The sequence below is a fragment of the Dendrobium catenatum genome, unplaced genomic scaffold (assembly GCF_001605985.2).
Source record: "Dendrobium catenatum unplaced genomic scaffold, ASM160598v2 fragScaff_scaffold_621, whole genome shotgun sequence".
In the NCBI taxonomy this organism is placed as follows: Eukaryota; Viridiplantae; Streptophyta; class Magnoliopsida; order Asparagales; family Orchidaceae; genus Dendrobium; species Dendrobium catenatum.
In genome coordinates, this window is record NW_021319083.1 from 2,013,924 (window position 1) to 2,028,232 (window position 14,309).

The following is a 14,309-nucleotide window of genomic DNA, read 5'->3' on the forward strand; positions in this document are numbered from 1 at the left end:
GAGAAAATAAGTAAAAAATTGGATTGTCATGAAAAAAAAAACATAAATTTGGAAATTTATTTTGTTCTTATTTTTGATGATTGTAAATTATAGGGAAAAATGAAAAACATTTGATCCAATGAGAGAATATAATTTCAATATTGTAATTAAGATTATGCTACTTGTTTAAGTTTGGTAGAGTAATATATATTAGCCAAACCATTATATTGTGAAGTCTCAATACAAATAAGGAAAGATCAATTACCAAAATACAATAAATAAATCCCTTGTATGAAGATATCTTAAAAAACAAACAGAAGCCAAAGCCGCTCATAAGTAAAGATAGATGGCAAAAGCAAAAACTTCATCTAACAAAGTAAATTAGTTTTAATTAATTTGGGATTTATCATTAATAAAAATTATATTATTCTTTCTTTTAATATATTGCCAATAATAACACTACAACCACCAATTTAAGCTTTTTATTAATAAAATAATATGGTAGTTTTCACAAGCTGAAGGACTTAGAGAGAGAGAGGAAGCATCAAGAAGAAACTATATGTAGAGAGGATTAGGTTGCCTAGTTCTCATATTACAAGCTATTTTGAAGCCATCATATTTTACTTTATTAAATGGCATATCAAATATAATACTTCTTTTAAATCATACATTATTCAGACCAGCCGATAGGAAGCAAAAAAAAAATTTGCATCAACTATGAAATAAAACCTTAGCTCATCAGTTGTTGTTTGAGCTTTGGCCTACCAACTAAAGGTCTTGATTGAGTATTGCGTTTGTGATGTGTCGTTGCAAATTTTTAATTGAGCTAAAGTCTGCAAAAAAAACTTATGAAAAGGCTATTTTTTTTCATTTCCGAAGAGCCTTATCCTCTTCCCCATGAGCTGAGACCAATAGAAAGCATTGGATAGCATCCCTATAACATTCAGAGAAAGAGGAAGACTTCTTGTTACCATTAGAAATGATTAAAAGAGAGGGGGAATGATAGACAGCTAAAATGAAAAAAAATGGAAAAAAAAAAAAAAAAAACCAGAGTATCAAAGCTCCCAAATTTAGCATCCAATCAACCATGCATGGGAATAGAGGAACAAATTTCCCAATTGATTATTAAAATTTGAGACTTTTTAAGTCACAAAATTAGGAAGTTTATTAAAACCCTAATAAAAGTTTGCCTTCTGATTTCAAAAAGCAAAGTTCATTTTTTTATTTTGTTTGTATGTGATACCTTTTATAAAAATGTTTTTACGGAACTTCATTTGTATACTTTTCAAAAACTTTTTAGTATTGTATTTTTCAGTTAGAAACCTCAATTCTCTTAAATAAAATTTAAAAACTATTTTTTATAAAAGGCACGGTTAATCAAACGAAGTCATAGAAAAAAAAAAAAATAAAAAAAATCTTAAAAACTTTCTTAAATTAGCTATATTTAAATAATCCACAGAAAATACCAAACACAGATATATAATACTAAAAACCCATTATTTAGTATTTTTTTTGCTCATCGAACGGTTAGGAGCGTGCGATCAGCAGGGCATCCAACGGGCCAGGTTGTGCTCTAAATTGAACAAACGACCATATTATTTCCCGAATCGGATAATCCGCTTTGTTTCGAGCTCTGCCAGCCTCTGCCGCCGTCTGCGAAACCCTAATTGTACGGTCGACCCACGAAACAAAATGGTATTGCTCTTCCTTTCTCTCTCACCGAACTCCAACCTTGTTCAATGGTGTTTTTAGGGTTTGATCCAATTTAGATCTGTATTGCTGCAGTTTATTACTGAGAAGTTGATTCATTTTTCTTCTGTTGTTTTGGTTTCTGAGATTCGTGTTTTGTATGTTGCAGGCTCCCAAGAGAGGCAAAAGGAAGGCGCCGGTCGCAGTGAGAGACACTACGGTAGATGCTTGTGCATTCTCTTATTTGAGGTTTGAGTATTGGCTTTATGCTGACGTCTTTAATTTACTCGTTGCAGGAGAAGGTCGCTTGAATCCTTGTTGAGAAAAGAGGCCGAAGCATGTTTCGGTTGGTGGGGCTCTTTCCTCCAAGAGGGATCTTCATCGACTTCCGTGAAATGGCCGAGAGGGTAGTGAGATCCAGAGGCAGACGGAGGAGTTCGCCAAGCAGCGTTGAAGGTTCCTCCGCGGTTAATCCATTCAACAAAGGACATATGGTAAGAACCTGGGTAATCGATTATCTTACTCTTTTATCATTAATTCCTTTGGGAATTGTAGCTCTGCATGCGTATCTGGTTGGGCGGAGTACTTTCTACCCCCGGGCCTTGTTATCAAATTATTATTATTTTTTGATTCCATACAGTGATATTCTTCTTTCATATAATCAAAAACTAGTGACCTTAACCTGCATTGTAGACGATTATATCATAGGTTTTTTTCAATTTTCCAACTTGATGCTTAAGGATAACAGAATTTTCTTGTAAAATCCAAACCTACTTAGGGGGCTTACTTGTTATGTTTGTGCTCTAACTCGTTTTTTAAAATTTTGGAAAATCTTAAAGCTTGGATGATTAGAGTACGATACAAACTACTTGTTGACATATAATGTTACTGATATGAAGACTTGAATTGTCAACTAGAATATAAGTATTATAATCTTGATTGCTTTCTATTTCTCTCTTTTTTTCATAAAGAATATTGATCTGGATGCCCTTCCTGGCCTAAAACACTCCGTTTAATAACCATTTCAGGACGCATCATGAAAACCTATCAAACACTTAGTTAATCCAAGACAGCTTAAGTTGTGTATGGAGTCAATCTTTCTTGGATTTAATAAATGCAATATAGATTTAGTTATTTTAAATTATTTATAGGCAAATATGTTATTGAAGTATTGACAATGCTTAAACCCTTTTTGAAATATGTTTATAAATAGCAGTTCATCTTAAAATTTTTGCATTAAGCTGTAGTAGGCTTTGGCTGAACATTTAAGTGCTATAATTATAGTTAGGGGAATTAGCTGTTTATCCACACACACATCATAGTCCTAGAAAGTGTTAGTGGAATCACACAAGCAACATTTTTTGTAGATTCACTTATAACTTTTAGCGTTGTAAATTTGAATATGCTCTTAAATTCACCAATGATTTATCTAAGCCTCTTTATGAAAGTGCAATACATCAAAATAAATTGCAAGAAAGTTTAATCAAAGTTCAGAATATTTTTTTTCATTTATTTTTTTTCTCCATGCATCATTTATTTCATTGAATTCACCTGCCTGTGAAATATAATCCATCATTTGATGATTTAAGGGAAACTTATATCTTGAGTGATGATCGCACTTCCTTCAAACCACTTTAGATATCCATCTTGACCACATTTTAGCTATTATCCATTGAGGAATATTTGAAATCTTTATTTGATGGTGATTTCATCGATAGCCTTACACTCTACATACATTCTTAGCTCATCCTAGAATCCCCTCTTAAGTCATTAAACTTGTTTTTTTAAAATTGTGTGAAGATCTTTCTAGTGGAATTGAGTCCATTGGGTGATAATTTGTTGAAAGCCAAAATGATATTATATTCTTCCATATGAAGCTTTGCATTGGTCTTTGTGTGATTCTTGCTCAGAGATCTCAGCCTCTATCCATCTGGTGAAGTAAATTCACAAGCCTAAGTGCTGATGATTTTTGTCTGTCCAGGTAGTATGGGCCTTATGGGGAAATGACCCCAGCTATATTGATACCCCGTTAGGCGAAGACCATGGGTTCGCAATGATGAAGGTTACTGTGACGAGGAGAATTGTGAGATTAGAACTGCAGCTAGCAGTTGTTGCAAGTTTTGTAACAGACTCTAAAGCGTTTCTGCTTCATTGTGGGCAGTCAATAAATTGCCTCCGTTCATGGTATTGACAGATCTAGCGGGCTATCCTTCAGGTGTTCTCGCTATATTCCCGAAAATAAACTCTCAAGGATAATTGGCTTTTGAGGTAGAAGGTATTGAGGTATTGCGTCATACGCCACAGTAGAGTGGATGGAGTTTCTCTAACATGCAGAATTTCAACACACAATGGCTGGATATTCGCACCGAGATTCGTACAAAGAGTTGGGTCATGCATTTTCTTTATGAAAAATACTGGTTTTTGAAGAAATGGAGGAGAAATGAGTGGATTTACCCGTTACCTTTGTTGGAGCATGAATACATATTGAATATGTCAAGGTTCCTGATGTTTTAACTTTTTTTTTTATGAGTGACGCTACTTGGAATAAATATATAGGGAAGATTTTTTTTTTTTTTAAAGTGGTCTATCCGTTCAAGCTGCGAGAGCGTCAATTGCGCAATCATGCTGATGGAAAGTCTTAATGAAAGCTCAGGAGCTCAACGCTGCCGATAACTTTCAAAGGATTGCTTCAATCATATACATCGACTCGGACCACCTGTCGTAAATGTATTTTACTTAGGATGAGGGGCCAGGCAAATGATCGGGTCTGATTTTGAGAATTAAGAGCTCGGCAGATGAAATAAGCGACCAGTTCTCAATATCCTGTGTTTAGGGTCATGCCTTGTTGACTGCTTTCTAAACAATCATTTAATTCTCACGAAGTTGACTTGTTTAATTTAAGCTCAACTGCTTTTAACCTTTTTGTCCTTGGTTTATGTTCTGTTAGTGATGTTTAGTGTGATTCCACATTTTGTTCCCACTCTAGCTTAGATTAGATTACCCCTTGTTTATGGCAAATTATTAATGTCCGGTGTCCGGATTCGTCCAGAACACCAATCCAGACACGCTTCACATCACCCAAATACACTGGGGCTCAGTGTACTCAGGTTGACGTGGCGCGTCTGGATTGGGTGTCCGGACGTAACTATTCGCCCTGTGTTTAGATCTTATTCTTTTACATTATTATGTCCTATATTTAATTTGCAGCACAACCTATTTAAGATGCTTCTGAAGTATAGGCCTGAGGTAAAGCTGCCGAAGAAGGAGTCTTCTGAAACGGGCACAAGCTGAGACTGAGGGAACGGTTGTGGAATCCAAGAGCCAATTGTTTGTCAAATATGCTTAATCATGTCTTATCTTATAGAACGGTTTGCAATCCTTAATTTTATGATCTTGTTATATAAGAAGTGAAGCTTAGAGAGTGGTTGAGCTGTCACCAATGGGGATTTGGAATCTTGTTTTTAATATATTTTCCGATATATGTTTTACAATAGTTATAAATGAATATGTATTTTGTTGATATTATTGAAATATTCATGATTAAATTAATCAGCAGTTTTTTTTTCTTATCATTCACCTCAGAACAAGGCCCAAACTGGTGTTATGCTCTATGATGTGGACCTTAAGCTAAGTCGTTGGCTTCCAGCCATGTGCAGGAAGATGGAGATTCCTCTACTGCATCGTAAAGGAAAGCTCGGTTGGGCAACAGTAAAGCATATTTATTCATATTTTCTGAATAGAATTACATCATCACATCCTCACATTTTTTTTATTACGATTTCTAGATTGTCCTCAGAAAACTGCTCTGTGTTGTGCTTACAACGTGAAGAACCGAGAAGCTTTGAGTTTCAGCCAAAATCTTAGAGGCTTAAAAAATTTTAAGGGATTAGTAGCTAATTCACATTATTTTGGATCCCTTTGGAGCTGTGCAGACTTCTGTACTGCTTCTTAAGCAGTTTTTCAGCACAAAAATTATTATTTATATTAGAAAGTGCTTAAGAAGCATTAAGAAAGCCGTCCATAACAAAGGCTTAAGGTTTCGTTTGGGATGACTTTCTTACTGCTTCTTCAAAGCCAGTTTTTTAGCAAAAATAATTTTTTTGTACTTAGAAGCTGCTTATAAGAAGCAGTTAAGAAAGTCATCCACAACGCAACCTTTATTCTTTTTTCTTTTACTTATCATAACTCTTAAGTTCAGGCTAATTCAATGACAATTGACGAGATCGAAAGAATTGGGGAGGAGACATTATGGGTTTCGACATCTCAGGCATAAAAGTAAGGCCAAGGAGAGGTTTGGCTAAGAAGATGCCCAGAGATGAGTTAGGTTGCCTTTTTTATTAGTGTGCTTCATAGCTTCAAATCAGGATTATGCTGTTCATTAGAGCTTTTGTTTAGTTTTTGAGCTAAAGAGTTGTCGCGGACTTCAATTCTTACTTGATTGGCTTCATTGCCTGATTGATCAATGTTTTTGTTTTATTCTAGTGTTCTCCAGTCTTTCCAAGACTTGCTTATAAGCGTTTTTTGTTGATAATCCTGCATGTCTGTCTATTTAGCATTCTTGCTGTAAAGTAAATGTATTGCATTTTATGCCACATATGTTTGCTTCTTTTCTTCTTTTATGCTCCAAAATCGGGGTTATATCAGATTTCAGATAGCTAGATTGCATGAAAATCTCAAAATGTGGATTATGTAGATTAAATTATGAGCTTTAAAATTTAGGCTCTTTGGGGAAAATTTTCATGTGCGAAACCCAGGGGGCGTTCAAAGACAAAAATCAGAAGGTGTCACGTCATTATTTTTGCTTGTACCGGTGCTCGGTACCACATGTGTACCGTGGTGACATGACGCGTTCTGGTGTGGTCTCCAGACCGTCGGTGTCGGCACAAAATAATCTCTTTTGAGATGTATTTTCTTACTATTTTTTAAGATAGTTTTTAGTACATAATTTTCTTAGTTGTAAAATTTTTGTACTAACATATTAAAAAAAAAAAAACAATAAAAAGGATTGTACATAACAAAATCTTAGGTTTGTTTTGAGGCATTTTTCTTTATTCTTCATGAAAGTAATTTTTTAAAAAAAATAAAAATTTTTGTACTAAAAAATTGCTTTAAGACGCGTAAGGAAAACCGTCCCAAAACCTTAATATGAAACATCTTATTCTTTTATCTTTTAATTTGAGATGGCTATTAAATTACATTTACCTTATATTATTTTAATTTATATATTTAAACACTTGAACTTTAATACTACATGTATATCATTCATAGTTTTTTCTATATCAAAATATGTAGTGGTAGAATAAAAATTGATGAGTGATAGGACATAAATATAATATATATTGATATATGAAAAATATAATGTTGTATGTATGTAATATTAAAGTTTTTGAGTGTTGATATTGTATATGATATTATAAAGTGGTATGCATATGTATTTTTTCTTAATTTTTTAATTCTTTGGGGTTAAGTTTATCTATTAAGGCTTCGTTTGGGACGGCTTTTTTATTGATTTCTAAAATAAATTTTTAGTACAAAATTTAATCTATAAAAAAGCCGTTCGCCAAACTAAGCCTAAGTATCATTGGTGAGATGATTCTGAAATTGGATCAGATATGCCTTGTTATGTGTTTAGTTTCATTAATTTTCGGCTACATTAAAATAAATTAAGATAATTTTAAGCTGAAATATTGAGTTATCTGTCTTTGGATCTGCAAGTTTTTGGTTTATATGTCGGTGTTTGCAACACTACGGAAGCTGTTACTGTTCATCTCTTTATTTTTTATTATTATTATTATTATAATTATCAGAATGCTATTAGTTAATAAGTCTATTATGAAATTTAACGTGTTCTTAAAAATTTTGTATTAATATCACAAAATTTTCAAATATATTGAATATCATCGAAAAATTATCTTTATCGGGCTTGAATCTCAAGCCACATAAAGTTCGGAAATTTAAAAATTAAATGAAGATAATCTAAACTTTGGATTTCAGAAACTTACAGTCAAATTGAACGTCTTGAAAATATTAAACATAACGGCACCAAATTCAACTCAATCCGAGCCCAAATGTGTTCAAATCTAAATACCCGAAGTGCTTTGGGAGGGTTAAATTATATATTTGGATTGCCAAACAATTTTCGAATTTGGCGTGCTTATAGTCGAATCGAGCGGGCTTGACGAGATGAATCTCAATGAGCCCAAATCGTGAATTCTGAAATATAGAGCTTCAATGCCTAGATAAATTGATCAATTGAATCAAGGGATCATCATTGTCGTCCATCAAACCACTTCCAATTCTATCTCTGATCTTCATCCTATTTACTTTATCATACCAACTTTCAGAAAACTTAATTAGGACCGATCATTTCTCTCTTGGAAGGGGACCCAAGTAAAAGAGAAGAGAAGGAAGAAATGAAGAGAAGGAAGGAAGGACTCTTTGCCACCGGGAGACCTTTCAATCCGACATTGACGAGTGTTGGAATTAAGCAGTAAGAAGAAGAGAAAGAATGGAATAAAAGAAAGAGAAGGAAGAGACTCCTCCTCGACCACCGCCGAACTTTCACCCAGCAATCGATGGACGTTAGAATTAAGCAAGAAGAGAAGGAAAAAAAAGAAAAGAAATAAGAAACTCCTTGGCCACCGCTGGACTTCCACCTGACTGCCAATTGACGCTGGAATTCTACCCAACTGTGGGCTGGCGTCGGAGTTCTGCCCGACAACCGACTAACGCCAGAATTCTGCCTAACCGTCAATTAAAGCAGGATATTTGCCCGACCACCAAAACATCATCAAATTTTCTATCTCCGTTTGTAAGTGAAATTCAAACCGATAGAATCAGCCACTTGTAACTTAAGCAACTACTAGTATAATCCTTTTATCTGGGTGTGCCCCCGAGGTTTTTTCCTTTCCAGGGTTTTCTCATAAAAATAATGGCATTTCTTTTTTATTCTGTTTGTGTGCTGGATATCCATACAAGATTAAGACGTATAATTTTATAACTCTATCTTCACATATACTTTAGCCCGCAACAATAATATTTTTATTTGATAACATATGTTAAAAGTAAAAATAAAATTATTATAATTATTTTAATATATATTTTTCCGCTGTCTGCAAATAATCTAATAATTAAAAAGTCTTCGTGAGTAAGTCAGTCTCTGGCTCTCTTACCAATGCCCATTTTAAACTAACTTTTATATTTCTCACTTGGTAGCTGAACGATACGTTTAAAAACTCATTAAAACTTAGAAACATTTTTTATGGTATTTAAAGTAATTAAAATATAATTTTTAACTTTTTTAACTGTTTAAAATTTCTAATAAATAGTTTTATTTGGACATTTAAGTCAATTAAAATAAATATATATTATAAATTAAACTTTGGGTCATTTATCATACACAATTCATTATACATTTTCTAAAGTCAGTGAAGGATAATTAAAATCCTTGATGGGGTTGTGGTTCATATCAATTAAAGAAGCAAAAAATGTTCATAAATTGCTTGATTTCAGGATCACTTTGTTCATCTTATTTGATTAATTTGAATTTTTATATTTTTTTAATCTTTTAATTTAATTTTATTTCTTTTTTTATCTTTTATATTAGAATAAATCATTAATCTATGCAATAGTATTTTGTTGGTTCTTAAAGCTTTTCAAATTATCTAGGTTTGAAAGATGTCTATAAATAGAACATTGTTTATGTGGATTCACTAAATAAAGCTTACTTTTTCGCTAGTATAAAATTTATTTAGAAGGCCGGGTGACTTCATTGTTATTTCGTGAAGCTTAGTGACTGATCTTTTTGGGTTTTGACGAGTTCTTAGTTTTAGTTTCTCACCCTTAGTCCTCATCTTTCTAAACACAATTCTCATCTTCTCTATATAATCTCAAGCCGAGATTTTGTTAGTTTTAAAATACTTCTAAACTCTTTAGAACTCTTTCAAATATTCTACCACATCCCTAATAGCCTTCAAAGGCATTAACTACCTAATAATCCTATGCCAAAAACCCAATGCATAGAGATAATTTTCTCTTGCAAGCAATCAAATTAAAAAATATCATGATTTTTTAACCATTGATCCAAATTTTATAAAAAACACCACCATAAGTTCTCTAATATTTCAATCATTGGCTTCCTCAAGCGAGAGACAAATGATAAATTATTGTGATGTGAACAAAGCTTTGAACCTTGATTCGAATCAATTTTGAACCAAGTTAAAATCCTGTTAAGATGAAGTTTTAAAGATAAGTTTTTGTTTTTTTTTTGAATGGGGTATCCATCCGCTTGGCGGTGTGACTAATCCTATGTTGACCTAGACCCATTTAAGAGGTGCTATCGCTCGAGGGAAATCGAGCACGAGTTTGAGAACTCCCAACTATACTCACTCACCAATCAATCTAAGCAACTGTGGGTATTTGAAGATAAGTTCGAATCAAGTTTAAACTAATTAAAGTCATTTTTGAAGGGTTGGAATTGCAAGGGTTGGAATTGAAAAAAAAAAAAAAAAAAAAAAAAAGATTCATGAATATTAGTATTATAATAAATTAAAGATAATTTTATTCAAAATAAATTTTGTTGGATCTGAATTCATCGTCGAATGACTCCAACTTTACTAGAAAGCAATTTGTTAAGTGGAAACTACAGATTATGTTGAGATTTTCATTAACACAGATGATAGGGAGAGATCAAATTATAGAATACACTCAAAGAATATCAAAGTTCTTGAATATATCAAAAGATTTGGGAAGTAACCTAAAAATGACCCAAAATGTTTCTCCTCACCCCTTAATTATAGAGTTTGGAGGGCCAAATAGATTGTTACACATAATGAAAAAGCAAAAAATATTAGCACAATATCAATAATATCCCATTACAAACTATACAAAACATGTGACACGAGTTGGCAGGTGCTAGTGCGGCTTCATATCTTCAATATGTCTATCGATTACAAGTTCAATCCTTGGCGAGCCTTCACAGATGAGTGAACCGGATGAATCAAGTTCTTTCAAAATGATCATATAGTATTAGAGCAATAGAATATTATAGCATTATTGTATTTATCATATAAAAGTATTGTCATCCTCTGATTGGCTATATGTTAGGATGCCGTACATTACTGCTTTATAAAAAGAAATGTATCTCCTCCTTTATGAATAAGAAAATCTATTTTCCTTCTTTTCGCTTCATCTCTGTCTCTCTGTCAAGAACAGAGAAAACTTCTCCGTTCTAATCTTTTCTACATGGTATCAGTCGCCAGTCTTCTCTCTTCCTAACTCGATGTCTCAATCTGTTTCTTTTCAAGTTTCCGGCGACACTACTGCCTCGGCCGATCAACTAATTCCGGCCAACCTGAAGTTCGTCGTATCCAACATCAAGAACTTCGTCACCACTCCGCTCAACGCCGACAACTACGCTATATGGCGATCTCAAATCCTGAAAATCATCCGTGCGAATGGCTTCTACAATTTTCTTGTTCCGCCCATCGTGCCACCTGAATCCTCTGATCAGATTCAAGAAGGTTCGTCGTCCTCAACAACTAGTACCGGCAATCGGCATCTGACCGATCAAACCCTCTCCGCTGCTATCTGCGCGACTATTTCGCCTTCCATTTTGCCATATGTGATATCGTTGGAATCCACGGCTGAAATCTGGCATTCTTTAGAAGCCCGATTTCAATCTTCAAACCGTTCGAAGGTCATTCAACTTAAGAATGAACTTCACAATGTGTCTTTAAAAACATCCACCATGACACAATATCTCTCAGAGATTAAATCTTTGGTCGACCAAATAGCCGCTGCCGGCTCCACTGTAGACATAGAGGACATAATCCTCTACATCCTAAACGGTCTACCTCCTCCTTATCAAGCCTTCAAGACATCCATCCACACGATGTTGACTCCGATAAGCCTCGACCAATTATATCCTCTTCTTTTGAGCGAGGAGATTCATATTGCGGCGGATACTGCTCGTCAAATCACAGGCAACGATCCAAACATGGCATTATTTGGCTACAGGGGGAGAGGCCGACGGTCTCGTGGCAGACAAAATCAAAGTTCTACTGGCCAGTCCCGCTCCAACCCCAACAGCTCTGTTATTTGCCAAATCTGCTTCAAGAAAGGACACTCAGCAAATTCTTATTGGCATCGCTTAAATGCCAGTACACTCCCACCGCCAGGAATGTGAACAATGCTTTGTTACCTGGACAACCACACTTCTTGCTGCCACAACCAACCAGGACAACACCTGGTTCCCGGACTCCGGTGCTTCCACGCATCTAACCAACTCGCTCGACAACATGTCCGTCACTTCTCCTTATCAAGGCTCAGAAAACATCACGATTGGGGACGGTAGCTCCATCAACATTGCTCACTCAGGGGCTGGAATCCTTCCAACCCCCTATCGTAAGCTACAAATGTCTAACATTCTTCATTCCCCATCTCTTGCTTACAACTTATTATCTATCTCACGTCTTACAAAAGATAACAATATTTCGATAATTTTCGATGCTAACGGGTTTACATTTAAGGATTCGACGACCCATCAAATCCTCCTTCAAGGTCCGTGCAATGAAGGGCTCTACCCTCTCAAGCTTGAATCCTCTCCGAATAAAGCATTGGCCGCTGGACATATCTCCACCGATCTCTGGCATCAAAGGCTCGAACACCCACACAAGCGGATATTAGACATTCTTCATAAATGTAATAAAAATATCAAGATTGGAAAGCATTCTTTCTGTACATCTTGTAAAGAGTCTAAGGGACATAAGTTGTCTTTTGAACATTCTCAAAACAGACAAACTATTCCTTTAGCTACCGTTCACTCTGACGTGTGGGGTCCAGCACCGATTACTTCCACGCAGGGATATCTATACTACGTTATATTCATAGATGACTGTACTCGTTTCACTTGGCTTTTTCTTTTACGTCGCAAATCTGATGCTTTTCATGCTTTTATTAGTTTTAAAACTCAGGTTGAAAATTATCTTGGGCATAAAATTAAAATTCTTCGGACAGACGGCGATTCTGAATATGTAAATCATGAGTTCTCCGACTACCTCAGCAAACAAGGCATTATTCACCAAAAATCTTGCCCGTATACCCCTGAACAAAACGGTCTCGCCGAGAGGAAGCACCGTCACATTATAGAGACTGCTCGTACATTGCTGCAAGCTGCCTCCGTCCCATACATTTACTGGCCGGACGCCGTTCTCACCTCGGTCTACCTCATAAATAAAATGCCGTCGTCCACCACCAATGACATTTCCCCCTTCGAGTTGATTCATCACACTAAACCAGACTACAACAACCTTCGAGTCTTCGGTTGTCAATGTTTTCCTCTCACACCTCCTACATCCTGTCACAAACTTCAACCAAGAACTATTCCCTGTGTCTTCTTGGGATATTCAGACACTTACAAAGGGTACAAGTGTCTCAATTTAAATACCAACAAAATTATTATCTCAAGATATACTACCTTTAATGAAACAACTTTTCCTTTCTCTACCACTGCTCCTACGCCTGTCATCCCGCTCACTGTAACCACACCTAATTTTTTGATTCCTGCTTCTGTCACTAAGCATAAGTCGCATACTACTCAACAGCAAGTGTACAAGCCGACCTCTACTCACAATCTCGCCACAAACAATTCTATCATTCCTCAGCCTCCAACTATGATGCCGTCCCAACCCCAGCAGACCAACATTGTGTCTCATCCCATGATAACCCGCAGCAGAACCGAATCTCTCAAATGCACCGATCGCTTAAATCTATTTCACTCCACTTCACATTCTGTTAATTCTGATCCTACTTCTTACACTGTGGCCGTTCAGAAGTTTGAATGGCGTCAAGCAATGGCCGCCGAGTTTCTTGCACTCCAAAAACAATCCACATGGAGTTTAGTTAAACCGCCAGCTAATGCGTCCATCCTTGGCTGCAAGTGGATGTACATAACTAAATATCACACAGACGGATCTGTTGCAAAATACAAGGCACGTTTGGTGGCTCAAGGCAACAATCAAGAATTTGGCGTCGACTACACAGAAACCTTCAGCCCGGTTGTAATATTACCCACTATTTGCATATTACTGTCTATTGCAATTTATAATGAATGGCAGGTACAACAATTGGACGTCGCGAATGCCTTTCTCCACGGCACCTTAAATGAAACCGTGTATATGCACCAACCACGCGGCTTCGAGGATAGTTCTCGTCCATATTATGTTTGCAAACTTCATAAAGCGCTATACGGGTTAAAACAAGCTCCAAGACAATGGTACAACACATTCACCAAATTTCTCGAATCCATCGGGTTCAACCACAGTCTTGTCGATCCGTCCCTTCTCATCTACAACAAAGATAAGGCTCTTATCTTTCTACTTATATATGTTGATGACATATTAATAACCGGTAATCAACCCAAAATTATCCAGGACATTCTTCATAAGCTAGCTACCGAATTCTCACTCAAACAACTTGGTGAAGCAAATGAATTCCTGGGTATTAGGATTCAAAGATTTAAAGATTCTTTCTTCCTCTCTCAGCAGAAATACGCCAATCAACTTCTACAGCAAGCACACTTAACGGATTGCAAGCCTCTGTCAAATCCCAACTGCACCAAACTCCCTACTACGTTCCCTCTC

The 14,309-nt window shown here is 35.6% G+C and overlaps 1 protein-coding gene across 1 annotated transcript; it reads left to right on the forward strand.

The window, feature by feature from the left end:
* The first annotated feature begins 10,948 nt into the window (after positions 1–10,948).
* On the forward strand, positions 10,949–11,854 carry LOC110111847 (retrovirus-related Pol polyprotein from transposon RE2). Its single transcript, XM_020843883.2, has one exon. The coding sequence runs from the start codon at positions 10,949–10,951 to the stop codon at positions 11,852–11,854; it is 906 nt and encodes a 301-aa protein (XP_020699542.2).
* The last annotated feature ends 2,455 nt before the right edge of the window (positions 11,855–14,309 follow it).